Source organism: Spermophilus citellus, assembly GCF_964194105.1.
Source record: "Spermophilus citellus genome assembly, chromosome: 10".
In the NCBI taxonomy this organism is placed as follows: domain Eukaryota; kingdom Metazoa; phylum Chordata; class Mammalia; order Rodentia; family Sciuridae; genus Spermophilus; species Spermophilus citellus.
The window spans coordinates 52,678,607-52,700,402 of record NC_138197.1 but is presented as its reverse complement, the minus strand read 5'-3'; the positions used below and the strand labels follow the sequence as shown (position 1 = coordinate 52,700,402).

The following is a 21,796-nucleotide window of genomic DNA, read 5'->3' as shown; positions in this document are numbered from 1 at the left end:
AGATGTTCTTCCTGGCCAACTAATCCACTATTCTTATACTCATTAGCCTGGATACTTTCTGGTAGAAATCAACTGCCTGATAATATTATTCAATAAATAAATGAGCCACTGAATTTAGAATAATGCAAGAAATTAGAGGGGGCACAGTCGGACATCTGCTCCAACCATGTGGTAAGCAGACGTCCAGAGCCCAGCCCAGCCCAAGGTGGGAGGGGGCACAGTCGGACATCCGCTCTGCCGGCCCGCCCTGTAGGCAGAAGACTAGAGGCTAGCCAGGGGCCCAGCCAGCCATTGGCTCCGCCCACGCGGTAAGCAGACATCCAGTGCCTACCCAGAGGCAGGAGGGGGCCCAGCCAGCCATTGGCCCAGCTAGCCATTGGCCCAGCCACCCACCCTGCAGACCTGGAGAAGGGGCTGTCATGGGGCGCTGGGGTCGGACCAAAGGAGGCACAGAACGCAGAAACTTGGCTTGTGGGTCACCAGACTGAGCTCTGGACAAACATAAGGTCTCCCCAACATCCCCCACCTCATCAAACACGTTAGGAGAAAAACAGATGGAACCCATCTTGGAAAATCCCACCAACCCTTTAAAGCCATCACCCGGTGGGCGTGGCTACCAGTGTGTTCTGGGAGGATCAGGCACCTGGTTTCCATCTCAGAGACTAAAATTAGAGAGGCTACATGTGGAAGCTCAAGTCCTCTCACACTAGCTACATCCACCACCCCGAACACAGGGCAAGCTAGGATTAGGCAAAGCCACCTAATGGAAGGGGAAAAGAATAAAATAAAATAAAATTGGGTTCGGAGAGACTTTTTTTCTTTTCTTTTTTTTCCTCACTTACTTTCTTTTTCCCTCCCTCTTTTTTCCTTGTTATTTTTTCTTCTTCTTCTTTCCTTCTAACTCCCTCTATCCCACTTTCAACCCCCTAAATTTTACTATCTATAAGTAGGGTAATCTTCTAAATACAGATAGGAGTTTGAATCTATACATTCTTCCATTAATTACCCATCTATTGGTTAGAGCTCTTCAAAGTTGCTAAGTTAGATCAACCCCATACCCTCACTCTTTTCCCCCTAAACATAGCATCCTACACCTGAAATTCAGTTTTCTTCATGCTACCAGAAATGGTAGGCCTTTTATGAAACTAAGGACTATATTTTTAAATGATAATTGAAGCTAACATTGGTAGACATAGACCTAGCTATAATTGTATTAATAATAAAAACTTGTGCTTAGATGATGTACTATTGATATTGGGAACTGTTAACATTTCTTTCTCCACAAAAGAGGGACTTCCGAACTAAAAAAGAGCAATATAAATATATAGGGGGAAAATCAATAACACAACAGTTTCACAAAGGTGGAAAGAAACGTGAGCAGTATGAAAAGACAAGGAAAGAAAGGACCACAAACAATGCAGGTCAATTCAACATTAGAAGAGGTAATATCTGCAGCAGATGGAATGTCAGATAAAGAATTCAGGATATACATGCTTCAGATGATCTGGAGTCTCAAGGAAGACATGAGACAGCAAATTCAGACAATGAAAGATCACTTCGACAAGGAATTACATAAACAAATCCAAGAAGCAAAAGATCAACTTTACAGGGAGATAGAGGATATTAAAACAAACAAACAAACAAACAGAAATCCTGGAATTGAAGGAAACAGTAAACCAAATTAAAAACTCAAATGAGAGTATTACCAGCAGAGTAGAACACTTAGAAGATAGAACATCAGACAAAGACGACAAAGTATTTCAACTTGAAAAGAACACAGACAGCTCAATGAGACTGTTAAGAAACCATGAGCAGAACATCCAAGAAATATGGGATAACATAAAGAGACCAAACTTAAGAGTTACTGGGATACAGGAAGGTATAGAGGTCCAAACCAAAGGAATGAGCAATGTGTTCAATGAAATAATACTAGAAAACTTCCCAGACTTGAAGAATGAAACAAAATGCCAAATCCTAGAAGCCTACAGGACACCAGATGTGCAAAATCACAAGAGATCCACACCAAGACACATTATAATGAAGATGCTCAACATAGAGAATAAGAAGAGAATTTTAAAAGCTACAAGAGAAAAGAAGCAGATTACATTTAGGGGTAAACCAATTAGGTTAACGGCTGATCTCTCAACACAGACTCTGAAAGCTAGAAGATCCTGGAACAACATATTTCAAACACTGAAAGAAAATGGGTTCCAACCAAGAATCGTGTATCCAGCGAAATTAAGCTTCAGGATTGAAGATGAAATTAAAACCTTCCACCATAAACAAAAGTTAAAGAATTTGTAGCTATGGGCTGGGGATGTGGCTCAAGCGGTAGCACGCTTGCCTGGCATGCGTGTGGCCTGGGTTCGATCCTCAGCACCACATACCAACAAAGATGTTGTGTCCGCCGAGAACTAAAAAATAAATATTAAAAATTCTCTCTCTCACTCTCTCTCCTCTCTCACTCTCTCTTTAAAAAAAAAAAAAAGAATTTGTAGCTAGAAAACCAGCGCTACAAAACATCCTTGGCAAAACATTACAGGAAGAGGAAATGGAAAATAACAATGAAAACCAAAAGTGGGAGGTAAAGGAAAAACTAATCAAAGAGGAAAAATAAATCATGGTAAGTAATAAAAATAAACAAATATGGCTGGAAGTACAAACCATATCTCAATAGTAACCCTAAATGTTAATGGCTTAAATTCACCAATTAAGAGACACAGGCTAGTTGAATGGATCACAAAACAAGACCCAACAATATGCTGCCTACAGGAGACTCATTTGATAGGAAAAGACATACATAGACTGAAGGTGAAGGTTTGGGAAAAATCATACCACTCACATGGACCTCGGAAGCAAAAAAAAAAAAAGATTGTGCACCATGATCAAGTAGGATTCATCCCTGAGATGCAAGGCTGGTTCAATATACGCAAATCAATAAACGTTAATCACCACATCAATAGACTATCCCCCCTCCCCTCCCCTCCCATCTTCTCTCTCTATGTGTAACCGATGTGAATCTGCAATATGTATACGGGGTAAAAATGGGAGTTCATAATCTGCTTGAATCAAATGTATGAAATATGATATGTCAAGAGCTTTGTAATGTTTTGAACAACTAATAATAATAAAAAAGAAATAAACTATTAATAAATTAAAAAAATAACAAAAACATGGCATTTGCAGGGAAATGGATGGCATTAGAGCAGATTATGCTGAGTGAAGCTAGCCAATCCCTAAGGAGCAAGTGCTGAATGTCTCCTTTGATATAAGCGGGGAGACTCAAAACAGAGCAGGGAGGAAGAGCATGAGAAGATTACCATTAAATAGGAATGAGAGATGCATGGGAATGGGAGAGAGAAGGGGAATTGCACGGAAGATGGAAGGAAACCCCTATTGTTATGCAAGATTACATATAAGATGGTGTGAGAAAGAAAAAAAGAGAGAGAAAAGTGTCATAGAGTGGGTAGAGAGAGGTGATGGGAGGGGAGGGGGGAATAGGAAGGGTAGCAGAATACAATAGACACTAATATGGCTGTATGTATAAACGTGGTTGTAAAACCAATGTGATACTGCAATCTGTACACATAAAAAAAAAAAAGAATTCACACCCCACTTGAATCAAATGTATGATATGTCAAGATCTTTGTAATGATTTGAGCAACTAATAAAAAATTAATTAAAAAATATGTACAGTTGTTATGTGTCAATTAAAAATTCAACAAAATAAATATACTACTTTAACAAAAAAAAAAAAGAAAAGAAAGAAATTAGGACCAAATGTATAAGTTCATAGCCACTCAGAATCAAGTAAAGTAGAGAAGTCTTTAGAAAAGTCTTTACCTTTTTTACCTTGGGCCAGTACCACTGTGTCTTGCATTTTCTTATACCTGTTTAGGCACTGTCGGAGATCTTCTATTTTTCGATCCTATAAATACAATAAATTATCATCTTTAACACTATGGTTTTAAAACAGTAGTGGTAAGTCTGACAGAAAGAATAAGCGGACATGAATTACATACATTATTCAAAGAATACTTCTAAACTTTAGTAAAACTGGTAATATCTAGAATATTTTTCCTACATATATCAGAGATATGGAAAAAGTACCTCTGAATTTAGAGATCCTATCCTTCAGCTGCCATCTTTAAAAAACAAAAACAAAACATGGTAATAAGATACAATTAAAAAAACATGAAAAAAAAATCAGCTTTAATTACTCTTCTAACTTAGAAGTTCCGTCTTGAAAGAAAAACCTAAAACCTGTGTTAGCTATCTTTATTATCCACTATTAATAGATATCTAGTTTCTTCCTTCTTAAAACTCACCAAAGCGGATTTGATTCATCATCATTGACCTTAGATCTATTAAACAATATATTACCAATTAACATTTTTCATCCCTTTTCTAATTAAATCTCTGTCTGGAACTTTACTGACCCCACTCTTAACTCCTTTCACTTCTCTGTCCACTCTTTCTTTTGATATCTTAATCCTTTAACTAGATATTTGTCATTGTCTTCTTCTCCTCTTTTATCTATCTATCTATCTATCTATCTATCTATCTATCTATCTACTTATGTATGTATCTACCTATCTATCTATTTTCTGGTGGTGCCAGGGCCTTATATATGACAGGTAAGAGCTGCTACCACTGAGCAACATTCCCAGCTTTAGATAGTCTACTTCAATAACCCCCATTATTTCTCAACCTGAGCTATAAAATGCTGGAGCTCCAAAGTTCTGTCCTTGACCCTCTTGACTCTTTTCCTGTGCCCTCAATTGTGGCAATTAAAATGGCCTCCCCTAGTCCTGATTCTGGGACTGGACATGTGACTTAATTTGGCCAATAATATAGCAACTAAGCATTTGCACCTTGAGGCTGCCCTCTGGTGCTGCTCTAGGGAACTCTGAGGAACTATGTGAAAAAGCCTAGGCTAGTCTGTTGGAGGAAGAGAGATTATTTGGAGAAGAGACAAGTCATTCAAGATAGGGTGAACCCAGACCAATGCCTCAGTTACCAGACATGTTAAGTCAAATTATTCTAGACCATGTAATGTCTCTGAGCTGCTAGCTTAGAGATCAGCTAAGCCAGCCTAGACCAGAAGAACCTTCTTGTCAAACCACAGAAGCATGAGAAATGATAAACGTGGTTTCTCATGAAGCAAAAGCTAACTGACACATCAACTGTAGGTTAGCTTCTACCAATTTACAATTCTGGATTTCTTCAGAAATAGAGGGGTTCAATCCCCACTAATTCATAATTCCACAAATCTTAAAATTTAAATTTGTATGCCAATTTTCTATGAAAAATCTCCTTTATAATGTCCCATGGGCATATAAAATTGAATATATGTAAAACTAAGCTCATTATTTTCCCCTAGGACTTACTTAAGCCTCTGCCTGGATTTCCTTAATCATCATCCACCCAGTTGCTCAAACCAAAAATTTATTCTCATTTCTCAAATCCAGAGATCTGAGAAGCTTGTCAATCTGTAACTTAGTCTCTAAGATTTTGTCCTTCTTTACCAATTTTCTGCCATTGCCTGATTGTAAGCCCTCTTCATTTCTCATGACTATATCAACATCCTCTTAATTGTGCTGTGTTCATTCTCCCTCTTATTCTCGCCTCCATTCTGCCACCAAAGTTAGCTTTCTAAAAATAGCAATTTAATTTCATCATTTCTCAAGGTCTACAAGCTCAGTCCCCAAATCATGAGATTAGCAAAGTTGCTTTGGTCAGTCACACACACAGCCGCAACCCCTGGATATCATGTTCAACACCTTCCCACTATATCCTAGGATATTTCAAGCCTGGGTTTCCACATGTGTTTTGGCTCATGGGCCCTTTGGCTAGAAGCCTTCGTTTTCCTGATGAACTACTGTTTCTCCTTGGAATTTTCCTCTTTGAACTCTGGAACCCTCAAGAAAGTTGTTACTCTTGGTGTTCTTGGCAGCTTGGGCATCTAATAGGAGTTCATTAAACATCAGGAGTTTTGCTTATTGTTGCTTTTTTAGGAAGAAAAACTAAAACAAAATGAACGTTAGTCATTTTTGTTGTTGTTGTTTAAATAAAAGGTATGGTGGGCAGCTTGCTAATTATTTTTGTTTTTATTCAATATTGGGAAAGACTAAAAAAAGAAACCTGCAGATGGGCAGGTGAGTATGACAATGAGTTTATTTCCACAGGAAAAAAAAAGAGAAAATAAAGAAAATGATAGACAAAATGATTAACATTTTTTATAAATAAGGAAGTAAGAAAAACAGAACAGGCAAGAATTAGAGAAAGTTATGATGACAGAAAATGATCAAGCCAAAGTTCTTGACATTTTGTTGCTTTTTTACTTCCCTAAAACTACTCTTTTTTGGGGAACATGTCCCCTTGTTTTGTTCATTCAGGGATACAAAGGGGAGAGTAGTTCTAACAACATGAACTGGACCTAATAGTTGTGGTCTGCTGGATATATGAATGATCATGTAGGCCACAAAGAAACACATCACCTTAGTGGGTAACTGCATCCCTGCTCATGACAGGATGAAACATCAGATGTTGGGGAGGTAAACCAGCCAGGAAAAAGACCTCTGGAGGCATTGGTTTCAGTGACATTGGTTTCAGAATGTACTTTCTTTTATTTGTCACCTGACTATGCAGAACTCCTCTGATGGCCTGAACATTTTCTATATTCACAGGAATAGGAGAGGGTAGGAATCTCAGTGGAGCTAGTGCCGCTGCTCCCTATTCCTGTGTGCAAAGCCATGATTACAACTGCCATTGCTGAGAATGTACACACACAGGCAGGAGGGAGGGAGAAGGCTGTCCCTTAATGTGGGCAGAGTTCAGGGTATGTTCTTTCAAACTGAGAAAGCTCAAGAAATTGTGTGGAATGGTCAAAATGGTGTCACATAACATTAATGTACATATTTAAATTTCATCCAATACCTTTTCATCATTTGCTGCCATTAAAGATTCCACAGCCTTTTTCATCTTTTGTACTTCAATATCTGAAAATAATACAATATTGAATCATAAATCAGTTTAATTATCCTGAGAAGCTACTTACTCTTCAGATGAAATGTTTTAAGGTAAAGATGTTATTGATTTGTTTTATTTGTTTTTAAAAAGGAACACATTTAACACCTATATTCTCTTTTAAGGAAAACCTAAAAAGAGAACACTTCTTATCTTAACAGCTGTGATTCCAGAAAAACGATATGGGTACAGGAGAACTAAATTCTCCCTTAAGCAACAATGAAATTCTCCCTAGTACACTAAAGATGGAACTTGGTTGTGTAACAATAAAAACAGTTTTCAAAAATGGAAGCTATAAAGCAGTGATTGAAAGCAATGACCAAAGCAGAGAAAATGATGCTCAGTTATAACTAAGATGGAGGCATGGATGGTAAGAGCCTGATGGATTGTGATCTTTACATGAATAGTCATGCTTAGAAGTTGGCTGTAGGTTCCATACAAAAGAATAATAAATACTTTGCTTCATCTATAAACTTCATTTCCAACACTATTTTAAAGCAAACATCAAGACATAAGGACCAAAGTAAGCTGAATGTAATTTTCCTTAAAATTTGATATTCAGGGGCTGGGGTTATAGCTCAGCGGTACAGCGCTTACCTCGCACACATGAGACACTGGGTTCAATCCTCAGAACCGTATAAAAATAAAGATAATTGTGTCCATCTTTTAAAAATTTGATATTCAAATGCAAAAGCAGATTACTTGAATAACAAAATATTTTAAAAATGAAAAATTGATCCAAAAGTGAAAGTACAAATTAAATAACTGAAACACCAAGAAAATATATGCAAAAAATCTTCTAATGTAGATCTCATGAAATAGTGGATTTCCAAACATGGAAAAGCTAAAGCAAAGTTCAAAATGATTTTTCAACCTTGGTAAATCTTAAAAACAATGCATTTTCATAGAATATAAATGTTATTTTCCCTCTTTACCTGGACGACAGAGAAAATGTTCTCTGATCTCCACCCTACTGGATGCCTTGCTCTATCCTGCGCAGCTAAAGGGTTGAATCGGGCAAAATCTGCAAAGTGATCTTTTCTTCCATATTTTCATTTTCATTGTCTGTTTGTCTAGCCTCTATTTTGTACACTCGGAAGAAATGGAGGGCTTATTGATGAAGCAACATTACATCTTTGGTGAGAAATGTTTTAAAACACATGCAAAGAACAAAGTAGTACTTCTGGTGATACAAAGGCTGATGGAAATACACCAAAACCTTACTTTTTTCTTTGAGCTTCTTTTTAAAAGTTTCATCTGTGCGGGAAAACCCATTGAATTGAAAGTTAGCAAACATTACAGCAATAAAAAATATTTTAAACATACTATTAGTCTCCTTTTACCTAAAATGAAGGGATTCTAACCTTATAAAAACATTATAAGAAGCATTATTTTGTGACTGTAGGACTGATGGGAGGAGACTGATCAGAAAAATCTAACTTCAAATTACTACATCTGAGTCTTCATATTTCTGAACCTTGATTTTTTTGTGGGAAAATCAGACATAACAAAATCCAAGTGTTTCCTAAACACCATATGCAATGAAAAATGAGTTAATGTTGCTTTGGTAGTTTTTTCATTTCTATAACAGAAATGTTACATGTTCAAAACATGGTCCTCTGGAAAGTGGCCAGTACAATGCTATGCCACACTGAATTCAACACTCAAGTTCTGCAACACTGAAATGGTCTATCAGCCATTCAATAAGTCATGTTGAGCCAGTTATATATGCCAGTAGCAGACTGCCACAAAATTTCCAAGACTTTTCTCTGTATCTGCCGTTATCTGTTTGTACACTGGTAACAAGCAGTTCATACACTGGGTCCAGTCCTCAGTTCAGACTGTGGGCAACACTACTCTAATACATCCTCAAGTCCTGTGATTCCATTTTCTTTTCAAAGCACTAAAATGGGGCTGAGGCTGTAGCTCAGTAGTAGGCCTTGTGCCTAGATTAATCCTCAGCATGTGTGTGGGGGGAAGCAAGCCTATTCCTGAATGCTCTTTGACAATATCTTACATATTCCAAAATATGGGAGATGAGAGGAGGGGATTCCATTCCCTTCAGGTTTGAGGAACTGACGAACAGGGAATTATGATACCTACAGGTATATAAAACCACAGTATTCTAGAGCCAAGAAGGACTTTAGAGGCAATCTAATTCGAGTCAGAAAATAATGTTATTCATTTTCACATAACAGATAAAAATATGCCAATGCTATACTAACTGAAATCTGTTCTGTTTCAAATGACTCAGAAGTTGCTTTGGTATTTTAGTGTTGCAGTCTTCCTTCCTTTATAATCACAAAGAAAGGCTAAATTTGACCTAGTGTTGTCAGATGTTATACATTATATTTACAAATTATCATTAAAACAAAAACATGTTTCATCAAGTTATTTTTCATCATGTATAACCTATATTATCAGGATTACAAACAATACAGTATTCAGAAAAATCCTCCTTAGTTATGAAAAAAAATCTTTGGATAAATTCATACATTTTTCCAAAACAGAATAAGCCTATCTTTGCTCTCTAAAAGATTGAGAGCTTGGCCCACAGTAGGAAATTTTCACCAATATTCCAAAGATAAAGAGCCATTCCTTTTTTCTCTTAAAATAATAGGGGAGGTTTCTAGATCCCTTATTTCATCTTTTCTCAAGTTCAGTTCAGAGGAAAACAATCTTGGGATACAGTAATTGTTCCTTTTGCTTCTTCCAACATTCCTTTGTATTACAATTTGAAAAAAGTATGCTCTTGTGATGAAAATGTACAATTTAGTCAATTAAAGTGAACACCCAATGAAGTACAGAACTGCCCTACTCCTGCTGCTTCAGAGAAAGGTCAGGACTTCTCTTGCCACAGTAGAGTCCCAGAGAACTCCCTGTGGCTGTCGGCATACTTGGTCTGTTACTTTCCCCATTTCTTTCATACTGAAATTATATGTTGACTAACTTTAGATTCTCTCCTAGATTTTTGAGGATTTTAACAAAGTAAGATAACAAAAGTTAAACAAATATCCCTACCTCTATCAAGAATCTCAACCCCTTCTCCTTTCATCTTGCAAACCAACTTTTCTTGCAGCCTTTTTACTTCAGATTCCTTCTCTTCCAGTTGTTCTTTTAAAGATGCCAGTTCATCCTACAAATTGTAAATTTATTTTAAAATTGTATATTATGACTGAAAGGGAATATTTAAAGAGCACATTAACTCTTTAGATCAGTAATCTGATTGGACAAATGAAACAAAAATCTACAAGAATTTAGATACAAACATCAGAAATTACACAGTAGCGATGATAAGCAGGAGGCAAGACTATTAAAATAAGTATAATTTATAATAATCATGACATAATTATTTCAGGTTTCTTTGTGAGTAAATTAAAAAGAAATCTTTTAAAGTATAATTAAGGCTGGCTAGTATATTATATTAAATTACAAAACATGATTAAGATAATCAAAATCACATTCTTAATGTCATAAAAGGCAAAATAAAAGGCAAATGGAAAAGACTTCCTGACATTCACTCATCATTTCAACATGGCACACTAATGCTTCCTAGACAAGCACTGAGCTTTAACCAGTGGGCAAGGTAGAAGTCATGAACCATCTTAGCTAAATTATAGGACATAATTATTCATTCTTATAATTAAGCAAAAGAACAGAACCTTTTATGGCAATGGGAAAAGAAAAATGTCAAAAAAGGACTTAAATATCAAACTAGTCAACTATAAAGGCTTCAATGTCATTTTTTTATTTACTTATTCAATTTGCAATTCTGGGGATGAAACCCAGAGTCTTGTGCATACTAGACAATGCTCTATCACTGACTGAGCTATATCCCCATCCCTTTTGCTAATATTTTAGATTTCTGTTTCATTTTAGTAAAGAACTAGTTTTAGCAAATCTAAGTTCTACTGTCTATTTTTAATGCAAAAAATTAGAGCTGTGCAATGCTAATATGCATAACTTTATATTCAATATCACATTTCATTTTCAGAGTCTACAGATATTTATTACACTTAGTATTATGAGAAGATGTAGTACACCAATGAAGGTAGAAGGTTTGCCCTACAGTTCTGACTTATGGTAAGAATGAACACCAAGTCCAAGACATTTTCAGTATAGCACTATTAAGATTTGCTGTGCTTTTCTCATTGTGCTGCTTTTTAGCAGTAATTTCTGTTCAAGGCCATGATAACATAACATTATATATCTTCAAGAAAGCCCTGAAGGAGAAAAGCAGTATCTACTACTGTTATGAAATAAAAATTCTTTCACAGATGAACTTTTACAATTATTTTATGATGTTCGGGGATCAAAGAACCTGAGGGTTAGATTTAATTTATAAGCTTGCTTGTTTATTTATTTATTTATTTATTTAGGGGCTTGAACTCAAGAGTGCTTTACCACTGAGTTACATCCCCAGTCCTTTTAAAGTTTTTGTTTTGAGACAGGGTCTTGCTAAGTTACTTGGGGAATCACGTTAAGATGCTAAGGCTGGTCTCAAACTTGTGTCTTTCTGTTTCAACCTCCCGAATCACTGGGATTACAGGTACATGCCACCACACCTAGCTAATACTTTTATTTTACTTGTTTATTATTTTTCATTTATTATGTTGGATATTTCTGAAAATAGCATTAGGGATCTCATTGTCTCTTTCATCAATGTTGTATGTATTTTTAATAAACAGCTGACATACACACATACACAAAATAAATGCACATGCCACTAAAAACACTATCACAGCAAAACAACACAAGCCAGAAAGTGACAGGCCATGGAGCCCATCACCCAAAGTCTACTACACCTTCAGTGACTCCCATTTTTGTTCCATCCGCTGCTTTTCATACTGCATCTGACCCACCTTGATTTTCATGCTAGAAAGTTTGGCCATTAAAGACTGGTAGAGAGACAGAGGAGTGAAAGAAAACTAGAGAGAAACAGACATACTAAATAACCAAGAAAACAGTATCAGTTTATAAAGGAGGTTAGATAACTCAGAGAAATGGCAGGTTACATTCTGGGAGATTAGTTAAGTCTTGTTTATTATTAAGAACAGTAGTGTTTATTTTCAAAGTTTCCAGCTTGGAGAAAAATATCATTTACTTATAAAATACCTTATTATCATATACTAAGTAGAAAACATTTTCATTTATATTATTGGTGATAGATGAGTAGTGGAGCTATTCAAATTTGTTTTTATAGGTAAGAAACTTACTTTGGTTGACTTAAGCTTTTTTTCATATTGAAGTCTTTCACTATCCATTTCACTGACTTTTAACCTTAAATCATTGATCTCCTGAATTAGTCCCTGTCCAAAAAAAAACAAGAAACACATTAGGAAAGTGGTAGCAGTTACCTCAGTTACCTGCTGTACCAAAGTAGCAGCTTAGTTTTTCTTTTTTTAAGTACTGGGGAAGTGCTCTACCACTGAGCACTGAGCCACATCTCCAAGTTCTTCTAATTTTTTATTTTGAGACAGGTCTTGCTACATTTCCCAGGCTGACCTTGAGCTTGCAAATTTCCTGTGTCAGACTCCAGAGTCACTGCGATTATGCGTATACACTACCTGTGCCACCGAATATCTGATCTTAAGAAGGTGGGAAATCTTAAGAGGTAAACAGCTCCTAGGGTTAAAGTTGTGTGAATCAGGTCTGACAAATGGAAAACCAGTAAATGTATTTCCTTAAGACCAAACTGTTTAGAAAAAATTTTTTTTGTAGTTGTTGATGGACAGCATATTTATTTATTTTCTTTCTTTCTTTTTTTTTTAATGTGGTGCTAAAGATCAAACCTAGTGCCCCACACATGCTAGGCAAATGCTGTGCCACTGAGCTATAGCTACAGCCCCAAATCAAACCATTTTCTTATTTAAACACTGCTTTAAATTCCCAATGCTTCTGCCCTAAAGTGGTGGGTTTACAAAAGTAAAAGATTAACAAAGTTCTACTGTTTACATCTTGAGTGTCCCCAAGGACAAAAGCTGTGATCCCCAGTATGGAGCTGCTGGGAAGTGGTAGAACCTTTAAGGGGTGGGATCTACTGGGAGGTTTTGAGGTCTTTGCCCTTTAAAAGGCCTGTAAGACCCTAACCCCTTCCTCTCTTTTTTGTTTCTTGGCCATGGAGTGAGCAATTCTGTTCTTCAACATGTTCTCCTGATGCTCTCCTACTTGCAAAAGGAATAAGGACAATTGATCATGAACTGGAACCTCCAAGACTGGGCCAAAATAAACATTTTTCTCTTTATACATTATCTAAGGTATTTGACATAGTGATGGAAAGCTAAGTAACACAGAAAAGTAGTTTCATATCTGACTCACAACCATTTGTTGGATGTTTCTAGACTAAAACTATGAACTCTGTCTTTTAAAATAAACCAAAGAAATTTTCTTGTAAAGCCATTTATCTTGAAGGCCTTCTCATTGATACATAAGTATTTATAAAAAAAATTTTAAAATAATTTCTTCCTTTGTCTACAAAAATACAGATTACCTTTAAATTCTTTAAACAAAAAGATTCTCAATTTGAAGATGAAGGTACTGTAGTTTACACATATATTTTACATAATACAATTTTATATTGGGAAAATGAGAAAGAAAACAATCCTAATGTTTTCATAATAGAATATAAAAAAAACTTGGTACCTTTCTACTGCCACTTTGAAAAAAAACTAATTTGCCTGTAAATTTTGCCTAAATATTGAGTATATATTTTGTCTAGAGCCCAGAGAGGAAGAAAAGGAATTTAGAATGTTAAACAATAATAATTCCTCCAAATAAGAAGCTCAGATACATTGCAAAGGAGACTTTTTGTTTCCCCCTTTTCTTTTCAGCTATACATCACAAAGATTCCTCCAGTGGTTAATATCTTAATATCTCTTTCATCTTATATGACATTTATTTCTGGACAATGAGTTCATTGATTGTAGAGCAGAAGTATACAAACATGTCAAAAAAGTAGAATAATGCTTTAACAACTTTATTAACAGATTATTCTAAAATTATAAGTGTAATGATTCCAAGTCATAAACGCTGGGGAAAGGGATGCTACATAGGAATATACTTCCCAGTAAAACTATAAAAAGGGTTCTTGTAAAAAGGGTAAAACTATTCCCTACCTTTATAAAATTGTTTAATGATAATTATATAATGTTTCAGTAAGAGAAAATAGATTTTTTTCCTTTTATGAGGTCAAGAATATGTGACATTACTAAAAAAAAGTTTAGTTATGATCCCTTATTTTAAGTTCAGAACTGAAGTTCAAAGAAAGTCAGTTTCTCCCACTTAGTAATCATCCTTGCATAATACAAGTCATTAGTAATCTTCCTTTATCCAGTCTTTAAAATATATATGTTATGGTTTAGATAAGAGGTATTCTCCCAAAAGCTCATATGTGAGACTACAAGAAAGTTTAGAGGTGAAAAGATTGGATTATGAGAGCCCTACTCTAGTCAGTGCATCAATCCACTGATAAGGATTAACAGGGTGCTGACTACATGTGGCTGGAAGAGGTGGGTCACTGGGGGCATGCTTTAGGGTTTGTATTTTGTCTGTGATGAACAGTGCTCTCTTTGCTTCCTGATTGTCATGCCCTTCTTCCTTGATGTTATGCTTCACTTCAGGCCCAGAGCAATGGAGCCAGCCATCTATGGACTGAGACCTCTGAAATGGTGAACAAACTGTAAATAAACTCTTCCTTCTCTAAAATTGTTCTTGTCAGGTTTTTTGGTCACAGAAGTGGAAAGGCTGACTAAAACAAAATATTTTTCTACTTTCTCACTGTTAAAGAACAGCTTTGAGTTCCTATCTGGCACTGTTGCATATTTTACCACTTCCTTGATTGGCAATTTCCAAAAGAGAAGAAGCATAGTATATACTTCTAAACAAACAAAATTACTTGCCAAGCATGGTAGTACATGGTCTGAAATCCCAGTGGCTCAGGAAGCTGAGGCAGGAGGATCATAAATTCAGTCAGTCTTAGCAACTTAGCAAGGCCCTAAGCAACTTAGGGAGACCATGTCTCAAAATTAAATATAAAAAAAGGCTGGGTTTGTAGCTTAATGGTTAAGTACCCTTGGGTTCAATCCCTAGTACCAAAAAGAAAAACAAACAAACAAACAAACAAACTACTCAATTATCTTTCATGGCAATACTTTGAACATGAATCTAAATTTCCAACTTAGAAGAAATAAATCTTTCCATATTAAATCAAGTTGGAAAACATGGAAATTGATCCTCAGTATGAAAATCTTAACAGGGGAATATTAATTATTTCAATTAACTTATCAGAATTTCAGTCCTAAAGAAAACGTGTTATCTTCCCCTTTGTCCTTATAAAGAACTCAAGTTAGGGCTCCCACAGCAATTCAGTTTCTGACATCTGAGTTCTTACCAGAAGAGGGCACTGTTGAACAATATTAACCATCTCTCATCAGCAATTCCTGGGACAATCAAGCCTGGAATCTTTCAAGGTTTCAATATTAACTCATAATCTTTTGGAAACTGCCTATATTTCTTCCTCAATTCAATGTTTTATTAGAAATTACTATTCAAATATTTTTAAATTCTAAGATAAAGTTAAAGGATTTGGGATTCATGATACAGCTAGGAAAACATTTTGTTTCTATTGAACAATAACAGGAACATATGCACATCCAATTCAGCTTTAATTCTGAAGACGTTTAATCATTTTCTTATATAACATCACAAATATGAAATAGTCTATAATTTGTAGGTATATGCATACTACATTTTACCAATAGTATCCAATATTTATTAGAAAATCATCAGAAACTGAGTTCTATGGGAAGTGTGATAACAAGATCACCTTGCCTACCGATGAGAATTCAAGAGTAAAGTAAGAAAGCAGTGGGGGAATGTGAAAGAAAATGCAGACAAACTTCAGAAATGTAAACATTGTTCTGGGATCATACCAAGAAATCCCAAAACATCTGCAATTTAGTCCCAAAGTTGGGATCTCTTACCTAAATTAAACTAACAGTTGAACAGGTTAAGATTTCTTTTAAACTTTGCATATCTTTGTAGATGTTATGAAGAAGGCCACATCTTGATCCCTTTTCCTTTTTTTTTCCCCCTGTAGCAGAACTAGCTCCCCTGCCATGTAGTCTACCTGTTGACCGAGTTCTATTATTATGTTAGGCAGTGACTATGAAGTCAGGAAATGACAGAAAAAATAAAGAAAAATATCCAAATGGATTTTTAAAGAAAGCACAAGACCAAGAATTTTAAAGACATTGGGTAACTTTCTAAGTCCTTTTTAAGCGCTCCAGTCTCAAACAAAGGAAAAACATTGCTCACATAGGTGACAGAGCTTCAAGATTGAAACACAAATGAGTTAGGGATTTCCTTTTTCTATGGAGGAAGCAAGAAATAAAAACAAGACTTTTCATTAAAGCTAAATCTTTGACAGGAAATTTAATTTTGCAAATAATAATGGGGTAAATCGCATTACCTCAAATTGGACTTTCAAACTGTGGACAACAGATAATATACATGATTAATCTGGGATCATGGCAGTACATAGTTGATATAAAATTAATATTTGATATGCAGAGAAGGGAAACATAAGGAAATGATTGCCTTCCCCTCTTTCTTATTACCCATTTTATGATTTAATATGGTACCTCCCCATCCTCTTAAGGAAGAAAATGAAATAGAAGAAAAGGAGGAGAGAATTTGGAGAATTTCTACAGCTCTTTACATTTAACTACTTTTATTTATTTATCTATTTATTTTCTTATTTTAGTTTGGGGACTCGACCTAGATCCCTTCACATGCTAGGCAAACACTGTGACACTGAGCTACATCCTGGGCCCTACATTTTATTTTAGAGAACAAAACTACAAACTGGAACACCTGGGTTAACAATAAAATGGGGAGAACAGAAAAGTTTGCTTAGCCAGCCACAGGTATTTTAGGTTATAGAATCTACCCTGAGTTTCAAAAAGGTACAATGAATTTCATTTAATTGATTTATGTGTGGAGCAGACCAAAAATAGAAGGCCAAATTAAATGACCTCCACAAAGCTTTATGATTGTATGATTGCATGATGTGGACATATTCTCTAAATACATAAAAACATCCTCTTGGGTGGGGGTTGTGGCTCAGTGGTAGAGCACTTGCCTAGCATGCACAAAGCCCCTGGGGTTGATCCTCAGCACCACATAAAAATAATTAAATACAGGTACTGTATCCAAATACAACTAAAAAATAAAATACTTTTTAAAAATCCTCTTATTATGTAAGTAAATAATCAGTGTGCCTCAATAAGGGCTACTAATAAAATCATGCATATAAATACATTTATTTTAAAACTTAAGGGACCTGTGCGGGACCCAGGCCCACAGTCTGGGTCCATCCTGCCACAGGCAGACAACCACTGGAGCTCAGGTTCCAGCACAGGAACGCCTCTTCCAGCCAGCAGACCACTGTAGGAGCTTATACCCGGCCCAGATTCGCCCACACGGACAGGGTAGGTCCAAGTTCGCCACCTCCCCCGCACCTGGGACCCGAAGCCTAACCCGCTTGCATCTTGGGACACTGCAAACATCACCATAGTCTTCCCCACGCAGTAGCCCCTACATTTTTGACAAGAGACAGGGCCTAGAAGCAGTTGCATCTCAGAGCAGACATCACAAAGACAGCATGAAGCCCAATCTCTGTAAGACATTGCATCCATATTGGGGCACCTCCACTATTATCTCAATATTGCCACCACCATGTCCAGTTGCAGTAGCATACATTGAGGGACACCCGCAGGGTCTGGAAGCCCAACATCAAGGTGAGGTACAGACAATCTGCATGGGTATTACAAGAATATAGGGTAGAAACTGTAGTATCTCAGATTCACACTGCAAGAAAGTAAGACATATAGACAACATGAAAAAACAAGGGAGGAAAGTGCCCCCAAACAAACCAGGATACTATAATAATAGAACCCATGGATAGCGAAATTGATGAAATGTCAGATAAGGAGTTCAGAAGGCTCATAATTAAAATGAGCTGTGAATTAAAGAATGACCTAAATGAGCATATATAAGCAAAAAATTGATCACTCCAACAGATAAAAGAGCAAATACAGGTAGCAAAAGATTACTTCAAGAAAGAGATAGAGACTCTGAAAAAAAAATAACAGAAATCCTTGAAATGAAGGATACAATAAATCAAATAAAAACTCACTAGAAAGCATAACCAACAGACTAGATCCCTTAGAAGAAAGAACGTCAGATAATGAAGACAAAGTTTACAATCTGGAAAATAAAATTGATCACACAGTGAAGATAGTAAGAAACCATAAACAGAACATCCAAGAATTATGGGACAGCACCAAAGACCAAAGCTAAGAGGACTAGAGGAAGGCACAGAGTTTCAAACCAAAGGAATGCACAATCTCTTCAATAAAATAATATCAGAAAATTTCCCAAGCATGAAGAATGAATCAGAAAACCAAATATAAGAGACTTTCAGGACACCAAATGTACAAAATTACAACAGATCTGCACCAAGGCACATTATAGTGAAAATGCCTAGCATACAGAATAAGGATAGAATCTTAAAAGCTGCAAGAGAGAGGAATCAGATCACATATAAGGGGATACCAATTCATATCTCAGCAGATTTTTCAACCCAGACCCTTAAAGCCAGGAGATCATGGAACAACATATACCAAGCTCTGAAAGAAAATGGATGCCATCCAAGAATCTTATATCCAGCAAAATTAAGCTTTAAACTTGATGATGAAATAAAAACTTTCCATGATAAACAAAAAGTAAAAGAATTTACAACTAGAAAGCTGCCCTACAGTACATCCTCAGCAAAATATTCCACAAAGAGGAAATGAAAAACAATGATGAAAATCAGCAGAGGGAGGTATTACACTAAAGAAAAAACTAATCAGAGGAGAAACCAAGTCAAGTTAAATACCAAAAATAAACAAAAATGGCTGAGAATACAAATCATGTCTCAATAATGGTCCTGAATGTTAATGGCCTAAACTCACCAATCAAAAGACATAGACTAGCAGGTTGGATCAAAAAAACAAGACCCAACAATGTGCTGCCTCCAAGAGACTCATCACATAGAAAAAGACATTCACAGACTGAAGGTGAAGGGTTGGGAAAAATCATACCACTCACATGAACTGCGGAAGCAAGCAGGGGTTTCCATCCTCATATCAAATAAAGTAGACTTCAAGCTAATCAAAAGGGGTAAAGAATGACACTATGTACTGCTCAAGGGAAGCATACACCAACAAGACATAAGAATTATATATATCCCCAAAAGATAAGAACCATATGATCATCTCAATAGATGGAGAAAAAACATTCAACAAAATATAGCAGCCCTTCATGTTCAAAACACTACAAAAACTAGGGATAACAGGAACATATCTCAACATCGTAAAAACTATCTATGCTGAGCCCCAGGCCAACGTCATTTTAAATGGAGAAAAATTGAAAGCATTCTCTCTAAAAACTGAACAAGACAGGGATGCTCTCTTTCTTTCCATATGCAACAAAATGAAAAGTGAACCCCTATCTCTCAACATGCACAAAACTCAATGCAAGATGGATCAAGGACCTAGGAATTAAACCAGAGACACTTCATCTATTGGAAGAAAAAGTAGGCCCAAATCTCCATCATGTCAGATTAGGCTCCAATTTCCTTAATAAGACTTCTATAGCACAAGAATTAATATCAAGAATAAATAAATGGGATGGATTCAAACTAAAATGCTTCTTCTCAGCAAAAGAAACAATCTGTGAGGTGATTAGAGAGCCTATTAATTGAGAACAAATTCTTACCACATGCGCGTCAGATAGAGCACTAATGTCTACAATATATAAAGAACTCAAAAATCTTAGCACCAAAAAAACACAAATAACCCAATTAATAAATGGGCCAAGGAACTGAACAGACACTTCTCAGAAGATATACAATCAGCCAACAAATATATGAAAAAATGTTCATCATCTCTAGCAATTAGAGAAATGAAAATCAAAACTACTCTAAGATTTTACCTCACTCCAGTCAGAATGGCAGCTCTTAAGAATCCAAACAATAAGTATTGGCAAGGATGTGGGGAAAAAAGCACACTGCTGGTGGGACTGCAAATTGGTGCAGCCTATCTAGAAAGCAGTATGGAGAATCCTTCGAACACTGGGAATGGAACCACCATTTGACCCAGCTATCCCTCTCCTTGGTCTATACCCAAAGGACTTAAAACCAGCATACTATAGGGACACAGCCACATCAACGTTTATAGCAGCACAATTCGTAACAGCTAAACTCTGGAGTCAACCCAGATGCCCTTCAATAGATGAATGGATAAAAAAATGTGGCATATATACGCAAGGGAATATTATTCATCAATAAAAGAGAATAAAATCACAGCATTTGCAGGTAAATGGATGGAACTGGAGAATATAATGCTAAGTGAAATTAGCCAATTCCCCAAAACACAAATGCCGAATGATTTCTCTGATTTAAGGATGCTGATTCATAATATGCTGTGGTGGGGTGGGGGTGGGGGAATAGAAGGATTACATAAACTCTAGATAGGGCAAAGGAGAAAAGGGGAGGGAGGGGAAGGGAAGGGGCACGGAGGTAGGAAAGAAGGTGGAATGCAATGGTCATCATTACCTTAAGTACATGTATGAAGACACGAAGGACGTGACTCTACTTTGTGTATAATCAGAGATATGAAAATTGTGCTCTATACATGTAATATGAATTGTAATGCATTCTGCTGTCATATGTAACAAATTAACAATTTAAAAAATAAATAAAGGATTAATATTTCAAATCAAAGTCCCCAAATAAAAATTACCATTAGCATTTAGCAATAAAATTCATTATAATTAAAGTTGACTTGCTTATATTTTGGTGCTGGGGATAGAACCCAGGATCTTGCGCATACTAAGCATGTGCTCTACTACTGAGCTAAACCCCCAAAAGTTTATTATTAAAAAGAAGTAGGATGAAAGTACATGGTAATGAGCTACTTCTCCTTCACACCTTCAGGGAATTTCAACTTTGCCCTAGGAGAGAGAGAGAGAGAGAGAGAGAGAGAGAGAGAGAGAGAGAGAGAAAGAGAGAGACAGACATAGACACACAGACAAAAAGAAGGGGTCACTTACCTCTGTGTCTCGAAACCTGTCTTCATAATCCAGTCTGTCCTTCTCTACAGCTGACAGTTTTAACTTCAAGTTGGATATTTCAGCCATCAGATCCAACTTCTGAGTTTCTAAGGATGTCCTACTCAGAAGCTCCTATTAGAATATAAGAAACACATTCAGAAGTTATTTTATTATAAATGTCCACATGTAAATTTGGGACATTTCTGATTGCAAAGCAGCAAAGATCTGAAGTAAGAGGGTGCCTTGAAGAATAATTACTAGACATACGTACTTTTAGATTATTTACTGTTCTCTGAAGAGAACACATATCAGTTTATTAAAGCAGATACACAGATACACACACACACACACACACACACACACACACACACACACACCTTTTTTTTAAAGACAGGGTTTGCTAAATGGCCCAGGCTGGCCTCCAGAACTCAGCCTCTGCAGTACCTGAGATTACAGGAGTGCACCCCTGCACTCAGTTCTTATCTATTCTTTTTTTTTCCTTGGTACAAGGGATTGAACCCATGCTAAGTCTGTACTCTACTACTGGGTTACACCCCCAGATCCTTTACATATTCCTAAGCCTGATGATGATGATGATGATGATGATGAC

At 36.3% G+C, this 21,796-nt stretch overlaps 1 protein-coding gene across 11 annotated transcripts in view; it reads right to left on the bottom strand.

Annotated features, from left to right (window-relative positions):
- The window catches only part of PPFIBP1 (PPFIA binding protein 1), a gene marked incomplete at its 3' end in the record, with an annotated part of 252,050 nt that overhangs the window by 30,394 nt on the left and 199,860 nt on the right, over window positions 1–21,796 (bottom strand). For 5 of the 11 annotated variants that reach the window (XM_081311961.1, XM_081311960.1, XM_081311959.1 and 2 more), the window contains exons 8-14: window positions 21,187–21,318; window positions 12,246–12,338; window positions 11,835–11,927; window positions 10,051–10,165; window positions 8,254–8,286; window positions 6,940–7,001; window positions 3,844–3,928 (exon numbers count right to left, since the gene is read on the bottom strand). In XM_081311961.1, the coding sequence (XP_081168087.1) occupies window positions 3,844–3,928; window positions 6,940–7,001; window positions 8,254–8,286; window positions 10,051–10,165; window positions 11,835–11,927; window positions 12,246–12,338; window positions 21,187–21,318 (613 nt within the window). The remainder of the gene's footprint in view (window positions 1–3,843; window positions 3,929–6,939; window positions 7,002–8,253; window positions 8,287–10,050; window positions 10,166–11,834; window positions 11,928–12,245; window positions 12,339–21,186; window positions 21,319–21,796) is intronic. The other 6 variants (XM_081311963.1, XM_081311965.1, XM_081311964.1 and 3 more) reach the window with 3 other exon arrangements.